Source organism: Pseudophryne corroboree, chromosome 7 (genome assembly GCF_028390025.1).
Source record: "Pseudophryne corroboree isolate aPseCor3 chromosome 7, aPseCor3.hap2, whole genome shotgun sequence".
Classification (NCBI taxonomy): Eukaryota; Metazoa; Chordata; class Amphibia; order Anura; family Myobatrachidae; genus Pseudophryne; species Pseudophryne corroboree.
In genome coordinates, this window is record NC_086450.1 from 362,687,370 (window position 1) to 362,714,440 (window position 27,071).

Sequence of the window (27,071 nt, forward strand, 5' to 3'; positions counted from 1 at the left end):
TAAAGCAACAAACTGAGGTGTCTATGTGGCAGGGAAATGACGGAATTAAGTATTATCTCAAATAGTCAATATTTTAAAGTGATGATTTCATTCTGCACATACATGTATATTCTGTTTATTAAATGTATTATGTACTATTCAGTGGTGTTCAGGAAAAAAGTTTTTGTCTATATAAGAGTTTCTGGCAATTCCTGAATACACTGTGCTTCACAACCAGGTGTGATGTTCCTTCCTAGCCTTGTCGTTCTGAGTGATCTCTCAGGGTATGGGACTGTGGACAGAAAGAAATGTTTTAACATCTTCTGAAAAAATGTAAGAGATTATTATATATATATTTTTTTTAACAATAATTTTTGTTGAATTTTATCATTATATTCTCGGTAGCATACAACAAATCAAATACAATCAAACATGAGTTGAAAAATGGTAAAAAGGTAAAAGAAAAGTGAAGGAGGGGAGAAGAAGAGCGAGGAAAATGCCAGACCTAGTCTATAACTGTAAGAGAAAAGACGGACAAAGCCGCCACATAAACCTGGAGTCAGGGAACACGATAACATAGTGTCATATGTCTATTCAGAAACAATAGCAGGGGTGTTCCATAGGGGAATCCAGAACCGTACAGTCTATGGGCACACTGTAGACTACGAAATGTCCCATGCGCTCATGGAACTCACTCCACTTAAACCACTGCATATGAGGCAGAGGAGGAATATGCCGTCTCTGCCGTTTCAAATAAATAGTGTCTGTGGACTTTATCTAAAATAGCAGTAAGCGTAGGGATTAAAGGAGATTTCCACAGATGGGCTATGGAGGCCTTAGTGGCAATTAAAATATGTCCCATGAGGTACCTATCTCCCTGGGATAGTGGCCCGGGATAAAAGTGAAACAAAGCCGTTAAGGGGTCCGCAGGGACAGTAGATCCCAATACTTCACTAATCATCCAAAATACTTCCCTCCAGAGCGGCCGCACGGCAGGGCAAACCCAAAAAACATGATAGATATCTCCAATCGAGGTACAGTTCCTCCAGCAAAACTGGGAAACCGTAGGCCAGATCTTATTCAACCGCTCTGGAGTGAAATAGGCTCTGTGGAGTAGCTTAAAAAACATATCCGAATGGTGAACACATTTGGAAACCTTAAAGCAAGTGCGGAAAATGACATCCCAGTCTTCATCTGCCAATACCCGGGAGAGGAGATTATTATATTTATGAAGGTCAATCTGTATTGGGGAAATGGTTCCTTCCGCAACTGACAGGAAATTGCATATATTATTTCTATTTCTGTATTCCTCCTTTGTATTTTAAAGAAACTTGTTTACATTTGTAATACAGTGTGTCATATTATTCTTATTGTGACTGCTCTGTCATATTAAATTCCAATTATTAATGTTCTGTCTTTGTGGTTTTAATGCATTCATGTGTTAGGTAGCTGGCTGTTATTAATGTTACTTAACTGAAACACAGGGATAGTTTGGTTAAGGCTAAAGGGGGGTACTCACGGAGCGATAATCTAAGCAATCTGACTATACTGCTCAGATTTTAAGCATGATCTGTCCGTGTGTACCCCACACAGCGATAGCGATGCGTGGCTCCGCGCGTCGCTATCGCTGGTGCTAGATTGCAGGCTCAATCTAGCACATCGCTCATTTCACCCGCTGGTTGAAATGAGCCCCCCCCCACCCCCACCCCCCACACACGCTCAGCACACATCGCGCTGTGCTGAGCGGGGGGAGAGATGTGTGCTGAGCGGTTCGCTCAGCACACATCTCTCCCCACATCTGCCCATGCATACAGGCCTTTACACTGGTTAATTTAACTGTGATTGTAGAGTTATCAGTCAGGGAGTAACATTAAAAGGGGGTACATATGGAGAGATCCCAGCTTAAAATCTAAGCAATCTGACGAGATTGCTTAGATTTTATGCACGGATCTGTCGTGTGTATGCCCCCCAGCGATAGCAATGCGCTATCGCTGGTGCAAGATTGAGCCTGCATGCACAATGCGCTGTGTGAAGTGAGCGGCCCCCCAATCGCCGCACTCACTCAGCACACATCGCGCTCTTTGCTGAGCGGGGGGAGAGATGTACGCTGAGCGGTCTGTGATAGATCGCTCAGCACACATCTCTCCAGTGTGTACCCCCCTTAAGACTTCCTGTAAGAGTCAGCTCTTGATACAAATCTAGGTGCTTAGTAATGGACAAAGATAGTAAGTATACAGTAATAAAGTATTTTGGAGACGTTAGTCATTTATTAGACAAGTCAGGTGGTTTTGTGGTAAGTAACCCCTTGTCACATGCACGTCATGCAGGTGCAGGGGACGGTTGTATGTGACATCCTCATGGTTGTGCAGAAGCAGACCTAACAAGCTGTGGTTTGAGTTATGGATTGACATCTTGCCCTGCACACAGCTTGGATGATGCCTATAAGCTTTACAGAGAAGACAGTCATTGAAAGTGCCTAACTGGATAGTCAAGGCCTGGGTAAGTCTTATCTTATCTTATGTTCTGCCATAGTCAGTGCATAGTTAATTTTTGGTTTTAGAGGGAAAGTCCCATTTAGACAATTACATGTGTTTTGTATCTATTCTGAACATGGCCCAGTTGCTACCTATGGATATGATATTTTTACCGTATTAATAGAAATAAAAATAAGAATTTACTTACCGATAATTCTATTTCTCATAGTCCGTAGTGGATGCTGGGGACTCCGTAAGGACCATGGGGAATAGCGGCTCCGCAGGAGACTGGGCACATCTAAAGAAAGCTTTAGGACTATCTGGTGTGCACTGGCTCCTCCCCCTATGACCCTCCTCCAAGCCTCAGTTAGGATACTGTGCCCGGACGAGCGTACACAATAAGGAAGGATTTTGAATCCCGGGTAAGACTCATACCAGCCACACCAATCACACCATATTACCTGTGATCTGAACCCAGTTAACAGCATGATAACAGAGGAGCCTCTGAAAGATGGCTCACAACAATAATAACCCGATTTTTGTAACAATAACTATGTACAAGTATTGCAGACAATCCGCACTTGGGATGGGCGCCCAGCATCCACTACGGACTATGAGAAATAGAATTATCGGTAAGTAAATTCTTATTTTCTCTAACGTCCTAAGTGGATGCTGGGGACTCCGTAAGGACCATGGGGATTATACCAAAGCTCCCAAACGGGCGGGAGAGTGCGGATGACTCTGCAGCACCAAATGAGAGAACTCCAGGTCCTCCTCAGCCAGGATATCAATTTTGTAGAATTTTACAAACGTATTTGCTCCTGACCAAGTAGCTGCTCGGCAAAGTTGTAAAGCCGAGACCCCTCGGGCAGCCGCCCAAGATGAGCCCACCTTCCTTGTGGAGTGGGCATTTACAGATTTTTGGCTGTGGCAGGCCTGCCACAGAATGTGCGAGCTGAATTGTACTACAAATCCAACGAGCAATAGTCTGCTTAGAAGCAGGAGCACCCAGCTTGTTGGGTGCACACAGGATAAACAGCGAGTCAGATTTCCTGACTCCAGCCGTCCTGGAAACATATATTTTCAGGGCACTGACAACGTCTAGCAACTTGGAGGCCTCCAAGTCCCTGGTAGCCGCAGGCACCACCAATAGGTTGGTTCAGGTGAAACGCTGAAACCACCTTGGGGAGAAACTGAGGACGAGTCCTCAATTCCGCCCTGTCCGAATGGAAAATCAGATAAGGGCTTTTTCAGGATAAAGCCGCCAATTCTGACACGCGCCTGGCCCAGGCCAGGGCCAACAGCATGAGCACTTTCCATGTGAGATATTTTAACTCCACAGATTTAAGTGGTTCAAACCAATGTGACTTTTGGAACCCAAAACTACATTGAGATCCCAAAGTGCCACTGGAGGCACAAAAGGAGGCTGTATATGCAGTACCCCTTTTACAAATGTCTGAACTTCAGGGACTGAAGCTAGTTCTTTTTGGAAGAAAATTGACAGGGCCGAAATTTGAACCTTAATGGACCCCAATTTCAGGCCCATAGACACTCCTGTTTGCAGGAAATGTAGGAATCGACCCAGTTGAATTTCCTCCGTCGGGCCTTACTGGCCTCGCACCACGCAACATATTTTCGCCAATTGCGGTGATAATGTTTTTGCGGTTACATCCTTCCTGGCTTTGATCAGGATAGGGATGACTTCATCCGGAATGCCTTTTTTCCTTCAGGATCCGGCGTTCAACCGCCATGCCGTCAAACGCAGCCGCGGTAAGTCTTGGAACAGACAGGGTCCTTGCTGGAGCAGGTCCCTTCTTAGAGGTAGAGGCCACGGATCCTCCGTGAGCATCTCTTGAAGTTCCGGTTACCAAGTCCTTCTTGGCCAATCCGGAACCACGAATATAGTGCTTACTCCTCTCCATCTTATCAATCTCAGTACCTTGGGTATGAGAGGCAGAGGAGGGAACACATACCCTGACTGGTACACCCACGGTGTTACCAGAGCGTCTACAGCTTATTGCCTGAGGGTCCCTGGACCTGGCGCAATACCTGTCGAGTTTTTAATCATGTGGAAGACTTCTGGGTGAAGTCCCCACTCTCCCGGGTGGAGGTCGTGCTGAGGAAGTCTGCTTCCCAGTTGTCCACTCCCGGAATGAATACTGCTGACAGTGCTATCACATGATTTTCCGCCCAGCGAAGAATCCTTGCAGCTTCTGCCATTGCCCTCCTGCTTCTTGTGCCACCCTGTCTGTTTACGTGGGTGACTGCCGTGATGTTGTCCGACTGGATCAACACCGGCTGACCTTGAAGCAGAGGTCTTGCTAAGCTTAGAGCATTGTAAATGTCCCTTAGCTTCAGGATATTTATGTGAAGTGATGTCTCCAGGCTTGACCATAAGCCCTGGATATTCCTTCCCTGTGTGACTGCTTCCCAGCCTCGCAGGCTGGCATCCGTGGTCACCAGGACCCAGTCCTGAATGCCTAATCTGCGGCCCTCTAGAAGATGAGCACTCTGCAACCACCACAGGAGGGACACCCTTGTCCTTGGTGACAGGGTTATCCGCTGATGCATCTGAAGATGCGATCCGGACCATTTGTCCAGCAGGTCCCACTGGAAAGTTCTTGCGTGGAATCTGCCGAATGGGATTGCTTCGTAGGAAGCCACCATTTTACCCAGAACCCTTGTGCATTGATGCACTGAGACTTGGCTCGGTTTTAGGAGGTTCCTGACTAGCTCGGATAACTCCCTGGCTTTCTCCTCCGGGAGAAACACCTTTTTCTGGACTGTGTCCAGGATCATCCCTAGGAACAGAAGACACGTCGTCGGAACCAGGTGCGATTTTGGAATATTGAGAATCCAATCGTGCTGCCGCAACACTACCTGAGACCTCCAACTGTTCCCTGGATCTTACCCTTATCAGGGAATTGTTCAAGGAAGGGATAACTAAAATTCACTTCCTTCGAAGGAATATCATCATTTCGGCCATTACCTTGGTAAAGACCCGCGGTGCCGTGTACCATCCATACGGCAGCGTCTGAACTGATAGTGACAGTTCTGTACCATAAACCTGAGGTACCCTTGGTGAGAAGGGTAAATTTTGACATGAAGGTAAGCATCCTTGATGTCCCGAGACATCATGTAGTCCCCTTCTTCCAGGTTCGCAATCACTGCTCTGAGTGACTCAATCTTGAATTTGAACCTCTGTACGTAAGTGTTCAAAGATTTTAGATTTAGAATCGGTCTCACCGAGCCGTCCGGCTTCGGTACCACAACAGTGTGGAATAATACCCCGTTACCTGTTGCAGGAGGGGTATCTTGATTATCACCTGCTGGGAATACAGCTTGTGAATGGCTTCCAAAACTGTCTCCCTGTCAGAAGGAGACATCGGTAAAGCCGACTTTAGGAAACGGCGAGGGGGAGACGTCTCGAATTCTAATTTGTACCCCTGAGATATCACCTGAAGGATCCAGGGGTCTACTTGCGAGTGAGCCCACTGCGCGCTGAAATTCATTGAGACGGGCCCCCCACCGTGCCTGATTCTGCTTGTAAAGCCCCAGCGTATACTGAGGGCTTGGCAGAGGCGGGAGAGGGTTTCTGTTCCTGGGAACTGGCTGATTTCTGCAGCCTTTTTTCTCTCCCTCTGTCACGGGGCAGAAATGAGGAACCTTTTGCCCGCTTGTCCACGAAAAGACTGCGCCTGATAATACGGCGTCTTCTCATGTTGAGAGGCGACCTGGGGTACAAACGTGGAATTCCCAGCTGTTGCCGTGGCCACCAGGTCTGAAAGACCGACCCCAAATAACTCCTCCCTTAATAAAGCAATACTTCCAATTGCCGTTTGGAATACGCATCACCTGACCACTGACGTGTCCATAACCCTCTACTGGTAGAAATGGACAACGCGCTTAGACTTGATGCCAGTCGGCAAATATTCCGCTGTGCATCACGCATATATAAAAATGCATCTTTTAAATGCTCTATAGGCAAAAATATACTGTCCCTATCTAGGGTATCAATATTTTCAGTCAGGGAATCCGACCACGCCAACCCAGCACTGCACATCCAGGCTGAGGCGATTGCTGGTCGCAGTATAACACCAGTATGTGTGTAAATACCTTTTAGGATACCCTCCTGCTTTCTATCAGCAGGATCCTTAAGGGCGGCCATCTCAGGCGAAGGTAGAGCCCTTACAAGCGTGTGAGCGCTTTATCCCCCCTAGGGGGTGTTTCCCAATGCACCCTAACCTCTGGCGGGAAAGGATATAATGCCAATAACATTTTAGAAATTATCCGTTGTTATCGGGGGAAACCCACGCATCATCACACACCTCATTTAATTTCTCAGATTCAGGAAAACTACAGGTAGTTTTTCCTCACCGAACATAATACAGGTTGAGTATCCCATATCCAAATATTCCGAAATACGGAATATTCCGAAATACGGACTTTTTTGAGTGAGAGTGAGATAGTGAAACCTTTGTTTTTTGATGGCTCAATGTACACAACCTTTGTTTAATACACAAAGTTATTAATAATATTGTATTAAATGACCTTCAGGCTGTGTATATAAGGTGTATATGAAACATAAATGAATTGTGTGAATGTAGACACACTTTGTTTAATGCACAAAGTTATAAAAAATATTGGCTAAAATTACCTTCAGGCTGTGTGTATAAGGTGTATATGTAACATAAATGCATTCTGTGCTTAGATTTAGGTCCCATCACCATGATATCTCATTATGGTATGCAATTATTCCAAAATACGGAAAAATCCCATATCCAAAATACCTCTGGTCCCAAGCATTTTGGATAAGGGAGACTCAACCTGTACCCCTTTTTTGGTGGTACTCGTATTATCAGAAATGTGTAAAACATTTTTCATTGCCTCAATCATGTAACGTGTGGCCCTACTGGAAGTCACATTCGTCTCTTCACCGTCGACACTGGAGTCAGTATCCGTGTCGGCGTCTATATCTGCCATCTGAGGTAACGGGCGCTTTAGAGCCCCTGACGGCCTATGAGATGTCTGGACAGACACAAGCTGAGTAGCCGGCTGTCTCATGTCAACCACTGTCTTTTATACAGAGCTGACACTGTCACGTAATTCCTTCCAACAGTTCATCCACTCAGGTGTCGACCCCCTAGGGGGTGACATCACTATTACAGGCAATCTGCTCCGTCTCCACATCATTTTTCTCCTCATACATGTCGACACAAAAGTACCGACATACAGCACACACACAGGGAATGCTCTGATAGAGGACAGGACCCCACTAGCCCTTTGGGGAGACAGAGGGAGAGTTTGCCAGCACACACCAGAGCGCTATATATATACAGGGATAACCTTATATAAGTGTTTTTCCCCTTATAGCTGCTGTATAGTTAATACTGCGCCTAATTAGTGCCCCCCTCTCTTTTTTAACCCTTTCTGTAGTGTAGTGACTGCAGGGGAGAGCCAGGGAGCTTCCCTCCAACGGAGCTGTGAGGGAAAATGGCGCCAGTGTGCTGAGGAGATAGGCTCCGCCCCTTTTTCGCGGACTTTTCTCCTGCTTTTTTATGGATTCTGGCAGGGGTTAAATGCATCCATATAGCCCAGGAGCTATATGTGATGCATTTTTTGCCATCCAAGGTGTTTTTATTGCGTCTCAGGGCGCCCCCCCCCAGCGCCCTGCACCCTCAGTGACCGGAGTGTGAAGTGAGCTGAGAGCAATGGCGCACAGCTGCAGTGCTGTGCGCTACCTTGTTGAAGACAGGACGTCTTCTGCCGCCGATTTTCCGGACCTCTTCTGCCTTCTGGCTCTGTAAGGGGGCCGGCGGCGCGGCTCTGGGACCCATCCAAGCTGGGCCTGTGATCGTCCCTCTGGAGCTAATGTCCAGTAGCCTAAGAAGCCCAATCCACTCTGCACGCAGGTGAGTTCGTTTCTTCTCCCCTTAGTCCCTCGATGCAGTGAGCCTGTTGCCAGCAGGTCTCACTGAAAATAAAAAACCTAAACTAAAACTTTCACTAAGAAGCTCAGGAGAGCCCCTAGTGTGCACCCTTCTCGTTCGGGCACAGAGATCTAACTGAGGCTTGGAGGAGGGTCATAGGGGGAGGAGCCAGTGCACACCAGATAGTCCTAAAGCTTTCTTTAGATGTGCCCAGTCTCCTGCGGAGCCGCTATTCCCCATGGTCCTTACGGAGTCCCCAGCATCCACTTAGGACGTTAGAGAAATAGGATTTTGTTACTTACTGATAAATTCTTTCTCTGATTCCATAGGAGACACTGGAGCAAACACATGGGTATAGACGGGCGGATAAGTGGAGCCTGGCACTTTAAGAATTCTTTAGAATTTAAGTTGGCTCCTCCCCCTTTACACCCACTGAACTGCAGTTAAGATTAACCAAGCCCCAGCAGAGATGGAGATCAGAGATAACAAAGGAAGAAGAGAAAGGAGAAGGAACCTATAAAGCAAAGGTCCAAAGAACAAAGCAGCAGAGAAAACTGAGTTTTCTCCCGAATATTTTTTCTTCCCAATGTATATGTCATAATAGTAACCCTCACCAAAGTAGGGAAAGAAACTAAGATATGCTCGAGGTACAGAAATAGGAGGGATAGGGAATGTCAGACACAGGAGGAGTAAAGTAGAGAAAACCTCTCACCCTCAAGAATGGAAAGTCAACATAGAGATTATAAACCTACAATCCTGCATGAAACACCTACAAAAGTAACTGAGTGTGAATAATATCATGAATTGGTGGTAGGACGGTTACTTATATTCCTCAAGTTGTCATTGAGGATTTTATACTAAGGTGTGTTGTCTACAACCTACACTAAAGAACCTCTCACCTCAGAAGGGAGGGAGCTCAGGAATAGTGTAATACGTACAATGCCTATCTAGCAGGCATAGTCAGTGTATATATGCCAGGCAATGCGTATTGCTCCAGGAAGGAGGGATAACGGCTGTGCAGGCAGGCTGAAATAAGCCAATTAACGTTAGACGGTAACCCTCACTAACGGGCACACAATGTCTAACTATGGAGGCATGGCGAGATAACAGACATAGGTGTGCACCTTAAAATACAAACTTCACACAATGCCTAACTATGGAGGCATGGCGAGATAACAGACATAGGTGTGCACCTTAAAATACAAACTTCACACAATGCCTAACTATGGAGAAAGTAGGCGGACCTCCAAGACGTGTTGACGTTGTGGGACCTGGACTGGGACGAGACCCGGTGGGAACGTTGCCGGCTCGTATGCTTGAGGCTGTTGCCAGAACAGCTTGCTAAGGGATTCCGGATACTCTCAGCTGGAGCGCACAGCCTCACTCAGGAGCTGGTACCATCCCCATTGTCCACATTTATCTTTTAAATAAAGTTTGATGTTTTAATATTATATTATTAAAATCCCTGGTGGGAACTTTTTAAAACATTTATCTGCATGGTGTTCGTGTCATCGTTGGTATGATGAGCCGGGTCTTCACTTTGAGAGTGTGATTGAGAAGCCGGGAGAACTGAAAAGATACCTATTGATGAACGTAACAAGTATTTCTAAAGTAAGTGTCAGCCCATAAGAAAAGGAAAAGACACTTTTCATTTACTCGGAATCATCTGAAGCCAATTATTCCTGATATTGTGGATATTGTAACATACTTCAAATTCTTGAACAATAAGGCTACTCTGTTTCAATTGTAAAGCTCAGTGCTGTGTGCTCAACCTCATTTGTTTTCTCTGACGTCCTAGTGGATGCTGGGAACTCCGTAAGGACCATGGGGAATAGCGGCTCCGCAGGAGACTGGGCACAAAAGTAAAAGCTTTATGACTAGCTGGTGTGCACTGGCTCCTCCCCCTATGACCCTCCTCCAAGCCTCAGTTAGATTTTTGTGCCCGGCCGAGAAGGGTGCATGCTAGGTAGCTCTCCTGAGCTGCTTAGAGTAAAAGTTTAAATAGGTTTTTTATTTTCAGTGAGACCTGCTGGCAACAGGCTCACTGCATCGTGGGACTAAGGGGAGAAGAAGCGAACTCACCTGCATGCAGAGTGGATTGGGCTTCTTGGCTACTGGACATTAGCTCCAGAGGGACGATCACAGGCTCAGCTTGGATGGGTCCCGGAGCCGCGCCGCCGGCCCCCTTACAGAGCCAGAAGAGCGAAGAGGTCCGGAAAAATCGGCGGCAGAAGACGTTCCTGTCTTCAATAAGGTAGCGCACAGCACTGCAGCTGTGCGCCATTGCTCTCAGCACACTTCACACTCCGGTCACTGAGGGTGCAGGGCGCTGGGGGGGAGCGCCCTGAGACGCAATAAAACACGTTTTAAACCTTATATGGCTAAAGAAATGCATCACATATAGCTCCTGGGCTATATGGATGCATTTAACCCCTGCCAGTTTTCCTAAAAAAAGCGGGAGAAAAGGCCGCCGAAAAGGGGGCGGAGCCTATCTCCTCAGCACACAAGCGCCATTTTCCCTCACAGCTCCGCTGGAAGGACGGCTCCCTGACTCTCCCCTGCAGTCCTGCTACAGAATCAGGGTAAAACAAGAGAGGGGGGGCACTAATTGGCAGATAATACAAATACAGCAGCTATAGAAGGGAGAAACACTTATATAAGGTTATCCCTGTATATATATAGCGCTCTGGTGTGTGCTGGCAAACTCTCCCTCTGTCTCCCCAAAGGGCTCGTGGGGTCCTGTCCTCTATCAGAGCATTCCCTGTGTGTGTGCTGTGTGTCGGTACGATTGTGTCGACATGTATGAGGAGGAAAATGATGTGGAGGCGGAGCAATTGCCTGTAATAGTGATGTCACCCCCTAGGGAGTCGACACCTGACTGGATGGTCGTATGGAAGGAATTACGTGACAGTGTCAGCACTTTGCAAAAAACTGTTGACGACATGAGACAGCCGGCAAATCAGTTAGTGCCTGTCCAGGCGTCTCAAACACCGTCAGGGGCTCTAAAGCGCCCGTTACCTCAGATGGTCGACACAGACCCAGACACGGATACTGACTCCAGCGTCGACGGTGACGAGACAAACGTAATGTCCAGTAGGGCCACACGTTACATGATCACGGCAATGAAGGAGGCTTTGAACATTTCTGATACTACAAGTACCACAAAAAGGGGTATTATGTGGGGTGTGAAAAAACTACCCATAGTTTTTCCTGAATCAGATGAATTAAATGAGGTGTGTGACAAAGCGTGGGTTTCCCCCGATAAAAAACTGCTGATTTCTAATAAATTATTGGCATTATACCCTTTCCCGCCAGAGGTTAGGGCGCGTTGGGAAACACCCCCTAGGGTAGATAAGGCGCTCACACGCTTATCAAAACAAGTGGCGTTGCCGTCTCCTGATACGGCCGCCCTCAAGGAACCAGCTGATAGAAAGCTGGAAAATATCCTAAAGGGTATATACACACATACTGGTGTTATACTACGACCAGCAATCGCCTCAGCCTGGATGTGCAGCGCTGGAGTGGCTTGGTCGGATTCCCTGACTGAGAATATTGATACCCTGGATAGGGACAGTATATTATTGACTATAGAGCATTTAAAGGATGCATTACTATATATGCGAGATGCACAGAGGGATATTTGCACCCTGGCATCAAGAGTAAGTGCGCTGTCCATTTCTGCCAGAAGAAGTTTATGGACACGACAGTGGTCAGGTGATGCGGATTCCAAATGGCATATGGAAGTTTTGCCGTATAAAGGGGAGGAGTTATTTGGGGTCGGTCTATCGGACCTGGTGGCCACGGCGACGGCTGGGAAATCCACCTTTTTACCCCAGGTCACCTCTCAGCAGAAAAAGACACCGTCTTTTCAAACTCAGTCCTTTCGTCCCCATAAGGGCAAGCGGGCAAAAGGCCACTCATTTCTGCCCCGGGGCAGAGGAAGGGGAAAAAGACTGCAGCAGGCAGCCTCTTCCCAGGATCAGAAGCCCTCCCCCGCTTCTGCCAAGTCTTCAGCATGACGCTGGGGCTTTACAAGCGGACTCAGGCACGGTGGGGGCCCGTCTCAAAAATTTCAACGCGCAGTGGGCTCACTCGCAAGTGGACCCCTGGATCCTGCAGGTAGTATCACAGGGGTACAAATTGGAATTTGAGACGTCTCCCCCTCGCCGGTTCCTCAAGTCTGCTCTACCAACGTCTCCCTCCGACAGGGAGGCAGTATTGGAAGCTATTCACAAGCTGTATTCCCAGCAGGTGATAATCAAGGTACCCCTCCTACAACAGGGAAAGGGGTATTACTCCACGCTGTTTGTGGTACCGAAGCCGGACGGCTCGGTGAGACCGATTTTAAATCTGAAATCATTGAACACTTACATAAAAAGGTTCAAATTCAAGATGGAGTCACTCAGAGCAGTGATAGCGAACCTGGAAGAAGGGGACTATATGGTGTCTCTGGACATCAAAGATGCTTATCTCCATGTCCCAATCTACCCTTCTCACCAAGGGTACCTCAGGTTTGTGGTACAAAACTGTCATTATCAGTTTCAGACGCTGCCGTTTGGATTGTCCACGGCACCACGGGTCTTTACCAAGGTAATGGCCGAAATGATGATTCTTCTTCGAAGAAAAGGCGTCTTAATTATCCCTTACTTGGACGATCTCCTGATAAGGGCAAGGTCCAGGGAACAGTTAGAGGTCGGAGTAGCACTATCTCAGGTAGTGCTACGTCAGCACGGGTGGATTCTAAATATTCCAAAATCGCAGCTGATTCCAACAACACGTCTACTGTTCATAGGGATGATTCTGGACACAGTCCAGAAAAAGGTGTTTCTCCCGGAGGAGAAGGCCAGGGAGTTATCCGAGCTAGTCAGGAACCTCCTGAAACCAGGACAAGTGTCAGTGCATCAATGCACAAGGGTCCTGGGAAAGATGGTGGCTTCTTACGAAGCGATTCCATTCGGAAGATTCCATGCAAGAACTTTTCAGTGGGATCTGCTGGACAAATGGTCCGGATCGCATCTTCAGATGCATCAGCGGATAACCCTATCTCCAAGGACAAGGGTGTCTCTCCTGTGGTGGTTGCAGAGTGCTCATCTTCTAGAGGGCCGCAGATTCGGCATTCAGGACTGGATTCTGGTGACCACGGATGCCAGCCTGAGAGGCTGGGGAGCAGTCACACAGGGAAGAAATTTCCAGGGCTTGTGGTCAAGCATGGAAACGTCTCTTCACATAAATATCCTGGAACTAAGGGCAATTTACAATGCCCTAAGTCAAGCAAGGCCTCTGCTTCAGGGTCAGTCGGTATTGATCCAATCGGACAACATCACGGCAGTCGCCCACGTAAACAGACAGGGCGGCACAAGAAGCAGGAGGGCAATGGCAGAAGCTGCAAGAATTCTTCGCTGGGCGGAAAATTATGTGACAGCACTGTCAGCGGTGTTCATTCCGGGAGTGGACAACTGGGAAGCAGACTTCCTCAGCAGACACGACCTCCACCCGGGGGAGTGGGGACTTCACCCAGAAGTCTTCCACGTGATTGTAAACCGTTGGGTAAAACCAAAGGTGGACATGATGGCGTCTCGCCTCAACAAGAAACTAGACAGATATTGCGCCAGGTCAAGGGACCCTCAGGCGATAGCGGTGGACGCTCTGGTAACACCGTGGGTGTACCAGTCAGTGTATGTGTTCCCTCCTCTGCCTCTCATACCCAAAGTATTGAGAATCATAAGAAGGAGAGGAGTAAGAACTATACTCGTGGCTCCGGATTGGCCAAGGAGGACTTGGTACCCGGAACTTCAAGAGATGCTCACGGAGGACCCGTGGCCTCTACCTCTAAGAAAGGACCTGCTCCAGCAGGGACCTTGTCTGTTCCAAGACTTACCGCGGCTGCGTTTGACGGCATGGAGGTTGAACGCCGGATCCTGAAGGAAAAAGGCATTCCAGATGAAGTCATCCCTACCTTGATCAAGGCCAGGAAGGATGTAACCGCGAAACATTATCACCGCATTTGGCGAAAATATGTTGCGTGGTGTGAGGCCAAGAAGGCCCCTACAGAGGAATTTCAACTGGGTCGTTTCCTGCATTTCCTGCAAACAGGACTATCTATGGGCCTAAAATTAGGGTCCATTAAGGTTCAAATTTCGGCCCTGTCAATATTCTTCCAAAAAGAACTGGCTTCAGTGCCTGAAGTTCAGACGTTTGTCAAAGGGGTACTGCATATACAGCCTCCTTTTGTGCCTCCAGTGGCACCTTGGGATCTCAATGTAGTGTTGAGTCTCCTAAAGTCACATTGGTTTGAGCCACTCACCACTGTGGAATTAAAATATCTCACATGGAAAGTGGTCATGCTGTTAGCCCTGGCTTCAGCCAGGCGTGTCTCAGAATTGGCGGCTTTATCATATAAAAGCCCTTACCTAATTTTTCATTCAGACAGGGCAGAACTGAGGACTCGCCCTCAATTTCTCCCTAAGGTGGTTTCAGCGTTTCACATGAACCAGCCTATTGTGGTGCCTGCGGCTACTAGGGACTTGGAGGACTCCAAGTTGCTGGACGTAGTCAGGGCCCTGAAAATATATGTTTCCAGGACGGCTGGAGTCAGAAAATCTGACTCGCTGTTTATCCTGTATGCACCCAACAAGCTGGGTGCTCCTGCTTCTAAGCAGACGATTGCTCGTTGGATTTGTAGTACGATTCAGCTTGCACATTCTGTGGCAGGCCTGCCACAGCCAAAATCTGTAAAAGCCCATTCCACAAGGAAGGTGGGCTCATCTTGGGCGGCTGCCCGAGGGGTCTCGGCTTTACAACTTTGCCGAGCAGCTACTTGGTCAGGGGCAAACACGTTTGCTAAATTTTACAAATTCGATACCCTGGCTGAGGAGGACCTGCAGTTCTCTCATTCGGTGCTGCAGAGTCATCCGCACTCTCCCGCCCGTTTGGGAGCTTTGGTATAATCCCCATGGTCCTTACGGAGTTCCCAGCATCCACTAGGACGTCAGAGAAAATAAGAATTTACTTACCGATAATTCTATTTCTCATAGTCCGTAGTGGATGCTGGGCGCCCATCCCAAGTGCGGATTGTCTGCAATACTTGTATATAGTTATTGTTACAAAAATCGGGTTGTTTATTGTTGTGAGCCATCTTTTCAGAGGCTCCTACGTTTTTCATACTGTTAATTGGGTTCAGTTCACAAGTTGTACGGTGTGATTGGTGTGGCTGGTATGAGTCTTACCCGGGATTCAAGATCCTTCCTTATTATGTACGCTCGTCCGGGCACAGTATCCTAACTGAGGCTTGGAGGAGGGTCATAGGGGGAGGAGCCAGTGCACACCAGCTAGTCATAAAGCTTTTACTTTTGTGCCCAGTCTCCTGCGGAGCCGCTATTCCCCATGGTCCTTACGGAGTTCCCAGCATCCACTACGGACTATGAGAAATAGAATTATCGGTAAGTAAATTCTTATTTTTTGTGTGTGACTAATTGGTGCAGGGGTACACCAGAAGGGTGGGACGAGTTGCTAGCTTATAGGCGCTGTGAAAGTGGATACCTTTTGTATTTTCCACACAGTTAAGGCCAGTACACATTAGGAGAGATATGTGCTGAGCGATCTGTCACAGACCGCTCAACACACATCTCTCCCCTCACTCAGCACAGCGCGATGTGTGCTGAGCGAAGGGTGATGGGACGGGCGGGGCCGTTCATTTCACCCAGCGGTTGAAATGAGCGATGTGCTAGGTTGTGCATGCATGCATGCCAATCTAGCACCGGCGATAGCTACACACGTGGCCACTCATCGTTACCACTGGGGGGCATACACACGAGAGATCCATGCTTAAAATCTAAGCAATCTAGTCAGATTGCTTAGATTTTAAGAACGGATCTCTCCGTGTGAACCCCCCTTGTGGGCCATGGTGGGAATTAAACCCATGACCTCAGTGCTGTGAAGCAATAATGATAACCGTTACACCATCGGTACTGCCCTGCAGCCAAGTAGGCCTGATCATTTTGTAAACAATACACAGACCTATTCCTGACCGTCCGACTAAAGCAGCAGTGGAAGCTGCAGTCTGCAAGTCATCTTAGTATTGGGCACAAACGGATTGGACAAATTTCTAACTGGAAAATGTATCCAGGGCTATAGCATTTAACATAGTGTCATTAATATCTGGGAGTGGTAGAATCATAGTTGTCAATTGGTACTAAACCATTACTTCAGCAGGCGCATTATAATATGAACAGCTTAACACAGAATACAGGTTGAATCCGATGGGCTTTTTGCCTCTTTTCAACCTCACTAACTATGTATGTAACATGAAAGTATCAGCATAGAAGAGGGCTATATAAATAACTGGTAAGAAAAAAATAAATATCTATGAAGTATTCAGCCGGATTACAATATAGCCAATTTTGCAGAACTGGGACCTGCATGCAGAGCACAGCAGCACTTCCCAAGCTGTGGTCTCAGGTTACCGTCTCAATGTATCTTATTAGACACAATAAGCAGGTTACATGGGTTAACTCTTTAAAGGGAGATGCCCCACTGCCCTGCCTTCCGTAATTGTGTGAGACGGGAGAGACATGTACAGAAAAAAAGAACAGCAGATGCTGAAGAGTTAAACATGGACATGTGAGATCCCCACTACATGATAGAGGGCTGCCATTACAGGGCACAATAATACACAGCAACCCACGTGGCTTCAACGCATATTGGCGGCGTTTGGCTGCTGCCGGAGCATCTGTGTGTAGGAGCGTGCAAATGGAAGAGAAGTCCAACGCCTCTCGGAGTTACATGGATAGCCGGGCTAGTGCTACAGCAGAGGCCCAACCTCTTACCTTTATGAATGGTAGATAGGTATGGTTAAAAGTGCGTACACACTCGCAGATATATATCGGCTGTTCTACTAAACAGCCGATATATTGCTGGTCCGTCGGCTAGTGTGTACCAGTCAATATTTTTGTGACCAACGTCATACACAGACATATCACATCGGCAGCACAGCTGATGGGCGATATATATATATAAAAATATATTGGCGCATCATGCTGTGTGTATGCATACACTCGCTGAAAATGCTGGCGGTGTTTGGCAACTGCGCAGGCGCATGTAAATGCCAGTCCAGTTCGTTACGTCGATCACCTCAGTTCGGGCAGTGTGATGCACAACACACTGACCGATCCACTTGTAGATATGTCTGTAGATCAGTTGATTTGCAGATATATCTATAAGTGTGTACCCAGTATAAGGTGAGTCCCGCAGTATCCCTTCAAAAACTCCCCAGTGCCACTTACTTTGTCAATGTCTGGAGAGCACAGGGAAAATGGCGGGCATCCAAATGAGAAAGAGCGCCCAGCTGGAAAGGGAGTCTGGTCTCCTGGGCTGTCAGGATGTACGGGTAGTGAGACCACCAGCCCCCCATCTGAGTGAGGGAGTGGAACTTACCACACAGTGCCAAGCCCTGCACCCCAACTTAGTGCTACATACCTGTACCAGCACTTGTAATTGCGGGCGCTGGCGGTATAAGTGCTTTCATGGGAGCTATGAGACACTGGGTCTTAGCTCACACCCAGCCTGCACAGGATGTAATGGGGCATTACAAATATTATAGCATAGGAATGACCCCACCACTGTGCTTTAATAAGCATTGCACTACAGCACCCTACCACCATTAACTCACATGAGAGGATGGATTGGCGCTGACACACTAGTGTGCTGTCTAATGACAGGTGTGGTGTGTTACAATCTAGGTACTATGGGCTGGGGGGAACCCGCAACTTACTGTATATACTTACCGCTGCCAGCCAGCCAGGACGCGAGTAAACATGGTACAATGACACTGTGGCCAAAGATACGGACACCGGCCTCAGTAAACTGTGGCGGGTCTTATGGCCAGGGACCCGGACACAGGCCTCAGTAAGCCGCGGGGGTTCCTCCGGCAGCTTCCCACGGGGCAGGCAGACTGCAGCAGTTTGCAGTCTGCCTGTTGATGCCTTGATAGACGACTAAGCAAAAGAAAATGAAAAGAAAAGTATAAAGAAGATATCTGACTGGAGACAGCCCTGGAAAGCACCCGTCTCCCTCGGGCACTAATCTAAAACTGATGTCCAGTGGGTGTAGAGGGGGAGTAGCCAACTTTACTTCTAAAGAATTCTTGGAATCCACCCGTCTATACCCAAGTGTATACTCCAGTGTCCCTAGTGGATGCAGGAGAAAGAATAAAAAAAGGCAAACTATGATTACACATTAAAGGTTAAATGTCATCAATATATATGTTATCATTTTCTGACATTACTCTACAGCAGGCTGTGTTCAATTCTGTGCGGAGTTACCAGGAACACGCTGACCATACACAAGGAGCAGTGCAGAACAATAAAATTCCATCTACATGAACGTTATATGTATAATATCTTTTGGATGCTCAGTAGCATTCCTTTGGAACAGTGAGCAGCAGAGAAGACTGGGCCCCACGACATTGGCTCTGAACGGATTCTTGCCCAAATCTTCTGAATGCCTGTGATGATCCCAAGGGTACGGTCAATGTATGTACTGCACCATCTGGCCACCAAAAATGTTACAACTGCTGTAGTTTTGCCCCTGTGTATTCTGCATAGTTCATTATTATGTAATTTCCTAGACATTATAGAGAAACGGCCTGCAAAACCCAGCCAAATATAAAATGTACCCCTTACTTTGAAAAAGCACAACCCCCCCCCCCCACACATATATACCACAATCTCATTTAATAGTGGACATCTAATATGTTATCAAAGATCAGATGACAACCAGCCGTTCCTTTTTCTTCCTATAAATTATATCTGCTTCATTCATTTTTTAGAGGCTTTTTAAACAGGCTGATATTTCTATATTAAGATACTGTACTATTTTCCTCTCTCCCTATCAGCAGACGCTGAATTCCATAACAACTTATTTATAGTCGGAAATGGAAATTTCCAAGCACTCTTTGGCAAACGGCAGTATTTCCACATGCACTCACTTATATCTCATGTAACACAGGTATGTTTACATAGGGCTTTTATAGATCACTTACCATTTCCATCCACTGCAAATACAGATGTCTGCCCCACGGAGACCTGTTGCAGCTTTTGTTTCGGTGGAGAGGGAATGTGATACCAACAGTCACCTAGACCAAAGGAAGAATGAAATACATCATACATAACTCAAACAACAAGCAGGTAGAGTCATGGGGCTTGGGTGGTCATTCCGAGTTGTTTGCTCGCTAGCTGTTTTTAGCAGCCGTGCAAACGCTATGCCGCCTCCCACTGGGAGTGTATTTTAGCTTAGCAGAAGTGCGAACGAAAGTATCGCACAGCAGCTACAAAATAGCTTCAGACCTACTCAGCGCTTGCGATCACTTGACATCACGAACACGCCCTGCATTCGGCCAGCCACGCCTGCGTTTTTTCGAACACTCCCTGAAAACGGCCAGTTGACACCCAGAAACGCCCACTTCATGTAAATCACTCTGCGGCCAGCAGTGCGACTGAAATGCTTCGCTAGACCTAGTGTGAAACGACATAGTTCGTTGTAATAGTACGACGTGTGAGCGCATTGCGCCACATACGCATGTGCAGAATTGCCGGTTTATTGCCTGATCGCTGTGCAGCGACCGAAAACAGCTAGCGATCAACTCGGAATGACCACCTTGATGCAGAGTTGGAAGTCAATTGCTCCAAAGAAGCATGCAGGGGTAAAATGCGTATATTCAACCATATGCAGAGTTGTAGGTATCTTGCGCCCAGATCTGCATGTATGCCTGGCTCTGGCTTACTCCTAGTCATCATCATCATCAACAGTGAGTACTTCCATCTACCCTTTAGTAAGTGCCATGACTCCAGAAATGTGTTATCTTCACTTACGGCCAAGCTCTGCACAACTCACAGTTGCATGGACAAAAGCTTACTGAAATCTGCCAGGGTGAGAACGCCTAACCAGTTTCAGTATCATTCTTGGATGTTCTGACTGTTTTGGTGTTACAAATTACGAGATGGCAACACTGGGCAAGGAGGTTTTAAAAACGACTTGTGTCTCATACATCCACCACCTACTGAAAACACATACAAAATGATTGTGTTGGAGAAGAAACTACAGAAAAAATAGGATTTTAATTACTTACCAGTAAACCCGTTTCTTGTAGTCCGTAGAGGATGCTGGGGTCCATTTAGTACCATGGGGTATAGACGGGTCCACTAGGTGCATTGGGCACTTTAAGAAATCAATAGTGTGCAATGGCTCCTCCCTCTATGCCCCTCCTACCAGACTCAGTCTAGAAACTGTGCCCGAGGAGACGGACATATCTTGAGAGAAGGATTTAAAGGACAGTGGTGAGATTCGAACCAGCACACACAAACAAGAGGAAAGCCATGCTAACCAAACATGACGAGGAACAGCAACAGCTGAACAAACAACAATACTTAACTAAGTAACAGTGCAGGAACACACGAAGCACTGGGCGGGTGCCCAGTATCGTCTACGGACTACAAGAAAATGATTTACCAGTAGGTAATAAAAATCCTCTTTTCTCTTATGTCCTAGAGGATACTGGGGTCCATTTAGTACCATGGGGATGTACCAAAGCTCCCAAACCGGGTGGGAGAGTGCTGAGGTTCCTGCAGAACTGATTGACCAAACTGAAGGTCCTCAGAGGCCAAGGTATCGAACTTGCAGAACTTAGCAAACGTGTTCGAACCTGACCAAGTAGCTGCTCGGCAGAGCTGTAAAGCCGAGACACCCCGGGCAGCCGCCCAGGAAGAACCCACCGACCTAGTAGAGTGGGCCTGTACAGATTTAGGAACCAGCAAACCTGCCGTAGAGTAAGCATGCTGGATATTAAGGCTGATCCAGCGAGCAATAGACTGCTTTAAAGCAGGACACCCAATTTTATTGGGATCATAGAGCACAAACAGTGAGTCCGATTTTCTGTGACGCGCTGTCCGCTTCACATAGATCTTCAAAGCCCTCTCAACATCCAGGGACTTTGAAGTGATAGAGGTGTCAGTAACTACCGGGACCACAATAGGTTGGCTGATATGAAACGCAGACACTACCTTTGGAAGAAATTGCTGACGAGTTCTGATTTCAGCTCTATCTTCATGAAAAATCAAATAGGGGCTCTTGTGAGACAACGCCCCCAATTTCGACACACGTCTTGCAGATGCCAAGGCCAACAGTGTGACGGTCTTCCACGTAAGAAACTTTACGTCAACCTCCTGTAAAGGCTCAAACCATTCAGATTGCAGAAACTGCAACACCACGTTGAGATCCCATAGTGCAGTGGGAGGCACAAAGGGCGGTTGGATGTGCAGAACACCTTTCAAGAACATCTGAACCTCAGGGAGGGAAGTCAACTGTTTCTGGAAGAAAATGGATAAGGCCGAAATCTGGTCTTTTATGGAGCCCAGGCGTAGGCTGACTGCAGAAAAAGCAGAAAACGTCCCAGTTGAAACTCCACCGCAGGAAATTTCCTGTTTTCACACCAAGAGACGTATTTTCTCCAAATACGGTGGTAATGTTTAGACGTTACCCCTTTTCTGACTTGGATCAAGGTAGGAATTACCTTGTCCGGAATGCCTTTCCGGGCTAGGATCTGACGCTCAACCTCCATGCCGTCAAACGTAGCCGTGGTAAGTCTTGATAGACAAACAGCCCCTGTTGCAAAAGATCCTCTTGAAGAGGGAGAGGCCACAGATCCTCCTGGAGCATTTCCAGTAGATCCGCGTACCAAGCCCGTCTCGGCCAATCCAGAGCAATGAGAATTGCTTGATCCTTTTCCCCTTTTATTCTTTTGAAATTCTTGGGATCAATGGAAGCGTCGGAAACACATACACCATCTGATAGACCCATGGAGTCACCAGAGAATCCACCGCCACTGCCTGTGGGTCTCTCGACCTGGTACAATACCGCCTGAGCTTCTTGTTGAGACGAGAGGCCATCATGTCGATCTGTGGAATTCCCCACTGACGTGTCAAGCACCTGAACACTTCCGGGTGAAGGTCCCACTCTCCTGGGTGGAGGTCGTATCTGCTGAGGAAGTCTGCTTCCCAGTTGTCTACTTGCGGAAAGAAGATTGCGGACAATGCCACAGCGTGTCTGTCTGTCCAGAGGAGAATCCTTGTTACCTCTGACATTGCAGCTCTGCTCTTCGTTCCGCCCTGTCGGTTTATGTATGTTACCTCCGTCACATTGTCCGACCGAACCTGGATGGCCTGATCTTGAAGAAGATGTGATGCCTGTAGAAGGGCATTGTATATGGCCCTTAGTTCCAGAATGTTGATTGGAAGAATGGTTTCCTGACTTGACCATTTTCCTTGGAACTGTTCCCCCTGGGTGACTGCTCCCCAACCTCTGAGGCTTGCGTCTGTGGTTAGCCGAATCCAATTTTGAATCCTGAACTTTCGGCCCTCTGTCAGGTGAGAAGTCTGAAGCCACTACAGAAGAGAAATCCTGTCTCTTGACGAAAGACGTATCCTCTGGTGCATGTGGAGATGCGATCCGGACCATTTGTCCAACAGATCCAGCTGGAAGGACCTTGCGTGAAACCTTCCGTACTGCAGCGCCTCGTAAGCGGCTACCATCTTTCCCAGAAGGCGAATGCATAGATGCACCGATATCCGGGTTGGTTTTAGAACATCCAGAACCATCGACTGGATTACCAATGCCTTTTCCAATGGAAGGAATACCTTCTGTGCCTCCGTATCCAGTATCATCCCCTGGAAAGGAAGCCTCCATGTTGGTTCCAGGTGAGATTTTGGTGGGTTCAGAATCCACCCGTGATCCCGAAGTAGTCGAGTTGAGAGGGCAATACTGTCTAACAACCACTCCCTGGATGGTGCTTTTATCAGCAGATCGTCCAGGTACGGGATTATGTTCACTCCCTGTTTGTGGAGGAGAAACATCATCTCTGCCATTACCTTGCTGAACACCCTCGGTGCCGTAGAGAGGCCAAATGGCAGGGCCTGGAACTGGAAGTGACAGTCCTGTAATGCAAACCATAGATAAGCCTGATGAGGTGGCCAGATTGGGATATGAAGGTATGCATCCTTGATATCCAGAAACACCAAGAATTCCCCTTCTTCCAGACCTGAGATCACCGCTCTCAGAGACTCCATCTTGAATTCTTGAATTTGAAAACCCGTAAATACGGGTTCAGTGACTTGAGGTTTAAAATGGGTATTACCAAACCGTCCGGTTTCGGTACCACAAAAAGGTTGCAATAATAACCTTTGTTCTGTAGCTGAGGTGGAACTGGAACAATGACCTGAGTCTGTACCAGTTTCTGAACGGCATCCTGTAAAATGATACTTGCCTCCTGAGAAGACGTTACGCCTGATTTGAAGAATCTGTGAGGTGGGAGTTCCTGAAACTCCAGTCTGTACCCCTGGGCGATGAGCTCTTTGACCCAGGGATCCTGGCATGATTTCGCCCATATGTGACTGAAATCTCTTAATCGGGCTCCCACCTGCCTGTCTTCCAGGCAGTGTGGTCCACCGTCATGCTGAAGGCTTTGAGGAAACAGAACCTGAGTTCAGTTCCTGTGAACCTGCAGTTGCTTGTTTTCTGGGATTACTTCTATCCGAAAGGACTGCAGTGTTGGAGCAGAGTAGGTCTTCCTAGCTGGGAGGGGGGCTGCAGAAGGAAGGTATGTAGACTTACCCGCCGTAGCCTTGGATATCTAGTTCATCTCCAAACAGGGCCTCACATGTTAATGGTAGGCTTTCCACACCTTTTCTGGAATCCGCATCCGCAGTCCACTGACGTAGCCATAGTAGGCACGTGCTGACACTGCCATGGGCGTGGTGCGTACATGGAGCAAGCTCATCTCTTTTATTGCCTCCACCATAAAATTTGTAGAGTCCTGTATATGCTGTAGGAGTAAAACGATCTCCCCTCTGGGTAAGGAATCTAACCCCTCAATTAGGTAACCTGACCATTTTGCAATGGCCCTACTGATCCATGCACAAGCTATAGTGGGTCTTTGGGCCATGCCTGCACCTCTGTACAGAGATTTGAGAGTGGTCTCAATCTTGCGGTCAGCCGTATCCTTTAAGGAGGTTGCCCCCGGCATGGGTAAGATTATCTTACGTGACAACTGAGATACCGATGCATCAACAATCGGTGGGGTTTCCCATTTTTTTTCTATCATCCTGAGGAAAAGGGAAGGATGCTAGTAACCTTTTAGGGATCTGAAACTTCTTGTCAGGATTAATCCAAGTTTCTTCAAATAGGGAATTTAATTACTTAGATGCAGGGAAAGTAGCAGAGGATTTCTTTTTTTACATTAAAATAAGATTCATCTTCCTCTATAGCTTTGTCAGGAATGTGCAGGACGTCTCTAATAGCTTCTATCAGGGCCTGTATTCCTTGTGACAGAGCTGCATCCCCCCTTCCTGAGTCCACCTCACCCTCCTCTGCGTCTGATACATCATCATCAGTGTCAGCCTGCAGGATTTGGGACAGTGTACGCTTTTGTGGACAAATGGTAAGGGTCTGAGACACTGGTATGGGCACTGAATCTCTATTCATCAGGTCATCCACAGACTGTCTTAAGTATTGCTTCTCTTTCTCATTTTGGGACAATTTATGTGAAATATTTGAGATCATCCCTTTTAATGAATCCAATCATACTGGTTCGGACCCACTAGTCTGAGAATGTGTACTATCCTGAGTAAACTGTAGTGATCCCCCTGAGGAAGAAAAACACTCTGCCGTGCATGAGACACACTCCTTTAACATTGTAAAATGTGAAAGAACACACCCACACAGGAGAAAGGTTAAGAGCACAGTTAACCCACACAGAGCCCTCTGGGGAGACACAGAGTATGATGGAGCTAGCCACACCGCGCCCTTATAGCTAATGCCAAGCTTAGCTGGGTCGCAAACTAAGTACCCTTAATAGGGCTTAGTATTCTAATATTGCTCCCCCCCCTTGCTATGAACCCCTGGTACCGCTGTGGTAATCTGGAGTCCTCGTGGAGGAGCTGCGCTTCCCTGCCAGTCTGTCTGTGTAAGTTGCAGAAAGAAAATGGCGCTGGTCAGCTGTTGGACCCACTCATAGTGAAGCCCCACCCCCTGCATGGTGCGCGGTCTTCCCATTTTTTTTTATACTGGCTGAGGTGATTTTGCTGGTTTACAGTGGGTCAGAACCCCTCTAAGCGTTCTGTCAGTGTGGGTAGTTGTTTAAAAACGTCTCAGCTCGCCCCTCATAGCGGTGCAGCAATGCTGATCTGAGCCTGGAGACGCAGCCTGCACTCAGAGCTGCGCTCCTACCCTTGTGCCGCCATAATAGCTGGCGACCTGCTCTTTGTGGCTCTGGCTCTGTTAGGAGTGGCGGCGTGCTGCGGGAATGTACGCTCGCAGTGGTGGGGCTTGCGAATGGTTCCCTCAGGAGCTCAGTGTCCAGTCCAATAGGAGGTTGGGCCGTTCCACCCCCTAGGTCCCACGAAGCAGACAGGCTGGTGACAACCAGCTCTGTCTGAAAATAACAAACAGAAAATAAATACAGAAAACTCTTCAGGAGCTTCCCTAAACGTGACCGGCTCCTCCGGGCACATTTTCTAAACTGAGTCTGGTAGGTGTGGCATAGGGGGAGGAGCCAGAGCACACTATTGATTTCTTAAAGTGCCCAAGGCTCCTAGTGGACCCGTCTATACCCCATGGTACTAAATGGACCCCAGTATCCTCTAGGACGTAAGAGAAAATAAGAATTTACTTACCGATAATTCTATTTCTCGGAGTCCGTAGTGGATGCTGGGGTTCCTGAAAGGACCATGGGGAATAGCGGCTCCGCAGGAGACAGGGCACAAAAAGTAAAGCTTTAGGATCAGGTGGTGTGCACTGGCTCCTCCCCCTATGACCCTCCTCCAAGCCTCAGTTAGGTACTGTGCCCGGACGAGCGTACACAATAAGGAAGGATTTATGAATCCCGGGTAAGACTCATACCAGCCACACCAATCACACTGTACAACCTGTGATCTGAACCCAGTTAACAGTATGATAACAGCGGAGCCTCTGAAAAGATGGCTCACAACAATAATAACCCGATTTTTGTAACTATGTACAAGTAATGCAGATAATCCGCACTTGGGATGGGCGCCCAGCATCCACTACGGACTCCGAGAAATAGAATTATCGGTAAGTAAATTCTTATTTTCTCTATCGTCCTAGTGGATGCTGGGGTTCCTGAAAGGACCATGGGGATTATACCAAAGCTCCCAAACGGGCGGGAGAGTGCGGATGACTCTGCAACACCGAATGAGAGAACTCCAGGTCCTCCTTAGCCAGGGTATCAAATTTGTAGGATTTTACAAACGTGTTTGCCCCTGACTAAATAGCCGCTCGGCAAAGTTGTAAAGCCGAGACCCCTCGGGCAGCCGCCCAAGATGAGCCCACCTTCCTTGTGGAATGGGCATTTACATATTTTGGCTGTGGCAGGCCTGCCACAGAATGTGCAAGCTGAATTGTATTACACATCCAACTAGCAAAAGTCTGCTTAAAAGCAAGAGCACCCAGTTTGTTGGGTGCATACAGGATAACAGCAAGTCAGTTTTCCTGACTCCAGCCGTCCTGGAACCTATATTTTCAGGGCCCTGACCACATCTAGCAACTTGGAGTCCTCCAAGTCCCTAGTAGGCGCAAGACACCACAATAAGCTGGTTCAGGTGAAACACTGACACCACCTTAG

General features: G+C 47.6%; 1 protein-coding gene across 4 annotated transcripts in view; it reads right to left on the minus strand.

The window, feature by feature from the left end:
- Positions 1-27,071, minus strand: part of TECPR1 (tectonin beta-propeller repeat containing 1) — a 304,477-nt gene that overhangs the window by 48,285 nt on the left and 229,121 nt on the right. For 3 of the 4 annotated variants that reach the window (XM_063934496.1, XM_063934495.1, XM_063934497.1), the window contains one exon: positions 19,422-19,514. In XM_063934496.1, the coding sequence (XP_063790566.1) occupies positions 19,422-19,514 (93 nt within the window). Of the gene's footprint in view, positions 1-8; positions 272-19,421; positions 19,515-27,071 lie in introns of those variants that run through there. The other variant, XM_063934498.1, reaches the window with a different exon arrangement.